Source organism: Belonocnema kinseyi, chromosome 2 (genome assembly GCF_010883055.1).
Source record: "Belonocnema kinseyi isolate 2016_QV_RU_SX_M_011 chromosome 2, B_treatae_v1, whole genome shotgun sequence".
Classification (NCBI taxonomy): Eukaryota; Metazoa; Arthropoda; class Insecta; order Hymenoptera; family Cynipidae; genus Belonocnema; species Belonocnema kinseyi.
In genome coordinates this window covers 21,956,734-21,960,401 of record NC_046658.1, presented here as the reverse complement: position 1 = coordinate 21,960,401, position 3,668 = coordinate 21,956,734, and the positions used below count along the sequence as shown (strand labels likewise).

Sequence of the window (3,668 nt, the reverse complement as noted above, 5' to 3'; positions counted from 1 at the left end):
GGGGGGGGGGGAGGTAGAACTGGAACCGAGATTAAAAGTTGCTTAATTGGGAGAAAATGAGTTTGACGAGAAAAAGTTAACCACTTCCAACTAAATCATTTAAGAATTCCCCGTTTCAAATTTTGGGTGCTTTCAAAATCATTTTTAAACAAAAGACTGAACATTTATTTTAAATTTTAAAACATAATGAAAACTTGCTCTCGAAATATGAGGAGGCTGAATAAGGATAGAAAAAGAGTTTATAGAAAAAACTTACTCTGTTGCGGTAAAATAAATATTTAGTGTGAAGGTATCGCACTGTAACAGTGATAAAAGTTATAATAGTGGCTTTTAGTAGAAATTGAAGATTAAAGATTTTACGTTGGAATTTGATTATAATTTAAAATATAAATCACACGAATGATAAAAATTACGATGCTTACAAGTGCAATCGAGAATGGCGCGAACTCTTGAACTGTCGGCGGTAATGTAGCGCTACTGCCCTTGCCTGATATTGCTAGTAGCTTTCTGGTACAGAGTCCCAGAAGGCTCGCGGACTCAACGCTATTTGCTAATACAAGCGTCTCTAAGGGCCTCGAATATTTGACATTGCACGATGCATCTTATTTCGACTCTAATCTTAACTATACGTAATAATATATTTTAACGAGGATTTAGTAAATAAGGTGCCTTTTACAAAAGGTACTTTATTGAAATGAATAAAAGTAAGATCTATATCACATTCAATTTTATTTGTCAATTAAACAGTTATTTCTAGATACAATAATGATGTGATCTAGTAATCTCAACTTAGCAGTTTAGAAAGGGTACCTGTACTCGAGTAACAGTCACTACCACCACAATAATCTGTAATGTAATGTAGCACTCTGCATAAAAATTATTTTACAATTTTTTCCGTGAATGACTGTTATTGACATTCTATAATACTAAGTTCTTCAATTTTAAAAACTAGTTGTAAAATTTTCTAATTTTTTAAGCATATATTTGACACTTTTTTAATCTCAAAATTTTCAACTCGAAACTTGGAGATGTACAATTTTGGAAGCCTCCCTTTTCACTTTTGCTCTTTTCATTTTGAAGTCACTTTTAGTCTCCTTTTCAAAACATATAGTTCAAATCAGGACTATGTTTAGTCGAAGTTTGATAAATAGGATCATTTTAAATCGATACGTGATATTTGAGCCTTGAAAATTATACATTATGATATTTACTCGATTATTTATAATTTTTGGAACCCTTCAATAGATTCAGGAAGAGTTCAAGCGCATAATGATAAGCGTCGATTTCAAGGACGAATTTTTGGGTGTTTTTCTAGCTTCTTATGTCCAAAAAATGTTTGCCTACTGCAAAATGGAAAAACCGAAAATTTATAAAGAAGCTCTAGCTACGATTAAAGATGGTGAGTTTTTTTACCATAATTTTTTTCATAAGTTCACGTAAGAACTCATTAATTAATTTTAATTATTAATATAAAAATTTATTTTATGATTATAGATAACTTAAGGGCTGTTTCAATTCTACCGGAATTACTACCAAATACAAATTTTGTACTTGGTAAGCGGGCAAAGGAAAACAAAGTAGGAAAAGCAGCAAAAAAGGTTTATTCTACTTCTGATATATTGTCTCATTCTTAATACATAATTATATGCGAAACTTATATATTTTGTATTTATTCATAAAGAATTAATGAATTTATGATAAATTTTAGTTTTTTTTTTTGGGTTTTTGTACCATGTTTGACCCTAGGGTAGAATCAAGGAAAATATTCTAAACGTATGTTCCTTAGTTATTAAGATAATATACAAAAAGGTATTTTTAGAATGGTTTTCCCCTTTTAAAGTCACGAGATATTTCTTTAAGGGATTGTCCATATATTACGTAAGACGTTTTTCTGTTGTTTGAATAAAGACGAAAATAATATTTTTATCAAGTTGAAAAGGACACAGCGATATAAACAAAAGAAAAATGTCTTACGTAATATATGGACGATCCCTAAGAAATAAAATTTGTTAAATTCATTTTACAATTATTTACAATTACAATTATTTTACAATGGAAATCTAATTGTAAACTCTAAATTTTGTAATATTGAGATAAGTATCTTAAGATATTAAAAGTTTCGTAAAGTTTTCATATATTAATAATTTTTAAAGTTAAAAATTTAACGATTTTGTTAAACTTTTTTTTTTAAGTTATTTTTTTAGTTGAAAATGCATCCTTTTCTAATAGAAAATAATTCTTCTTATTTGTAAATTGATTTTTTGGTTCATAATTTAACATATTTGTTTAAAATTCGCCTTTTTTTAGTTAAAAGATAATTTTCTTATACTAGAAATTTAACTGTATCATTTCTGGTTCAAAATTTTTTTTATTGGAAAATTTAACAATTTTGTTGAAAATGTGTTGTTTTATTTTTGCTTGAAAATGAACCTTTCTCTATTAAAAATTAATCTTTTTTGGAAGAAAATTATTCTTCTTGTTAGAAATTCATCTATTTTAACTAAAAATTAATTTCTTTGGTTGAAAATGCATTTTTTGATCAAACTTCTTTTCCTTCGGTATAAAATGGTTTAAAGTTAAACCATACAAAATTTAAAACAAATTGTTACAAGTTTTAGTTATTTTTCGATCGTTTCAAAATTTCTGAATATCTCCTAAACTTATTCAAATTGGAAGGCGCATTTTTTAAACCAACATAAACTTTTAAGGAAGTTGGGCAACAAAAATTCACGAGAAGACTAGATAAGAATTAAGTTTTTTATTTTTTCTAAAATTATATACAACATGGCGAAATTACAAAAATTTCTACACGCTCTTTTACACCCATTTAAAAATTTTAAAAAATCATATAAAAATTTTCTGTCCTTTTTTTAAATTTTCTTTCAGAATTCATTTTATTCCATTTTTGGTAAAAATTTATCATTTTCAACTGGAAATCCAACTATATGTTTAAAATTTTTACTATTCTGTTGTGAACTCGATTTTTTTTATTTAGAATGTTTTTCAGTTGAAAATTCATTTCTTACACCGAAAATTAAACTGTTTTTCAGAAAATTAAATTTTTTATCTGAAAATGTAACTATTCTATTTTTGTTTTAATATTTATTTTTTAATTTTAATATTCATTTTCAAAGTAGAAAATGTAACGATTTTGTTGAATGTTTTAATAATTTTTTTAGTTGAAAATTATTTTTTTGTAAGAGGAAATAATTCTCCTCGTTTGATCTTGTTGTTTATTTGAAAATCTAACAATTTTGTGGAAAATGTGTTATTTTATTTTTGCCTGAAAATTGACCCTCCTCATCTCAAAATTAATCTTCTTGGTAGAAAATTATTCTTCTTGTTAGAAATCCATCTATTTTAATTAAAAACTAATTTCTTTGGTTGAAAATGCATTTTTTCATAAGACTTCTTTTCTTTTGGTATAAAATGGTTGACAGTGAAACTATACAAAATTCTTAATAAATTGTTACAAGTTTTAGTTATTTTTGAATCGTTTCGAAATTTCTAAATATGTCCTAAACTTACTGAAATTGGAAAGCACATTTTTTTAAACTACATAAACTTTAAACAAAATTGTGCAAAATATTGCCCGAGAAGGCTAGACAAGAATTAAGTTCTTGTTTTTTTTTTCTTCTAAAATTATATATAACATGTTAAAATTGCAA

General features: G+C 26.1%; 1 protein-coding gene across 1 annotated transcript in view; it reads left to right on the top strand.

The window, feature by feature from the left end:
* The window catches only part of LOC117182595, a 13,456-nt gene extending 11,822 nt beyond the window's left edge, over window positions 1-1,634 (top strand). Inside the window, exons 4-5 of the mRNA XM_033375690.1 lie at window positions 1,246-1,399; window positions 1,495-1,634. Of these exons, the coding sequence (XP_033231581.1) occupies window positions 1,246-1,399; window positions 1,495-1,634 (294 nt within the window). The remainder of the gene's footprint in view (window positions 1-1,245; window positions 1,400-1,494) is intronic.
* The last annotated feature ends 2,034 nt before the right edge of the window (window positions 1,635-3,668 follow it).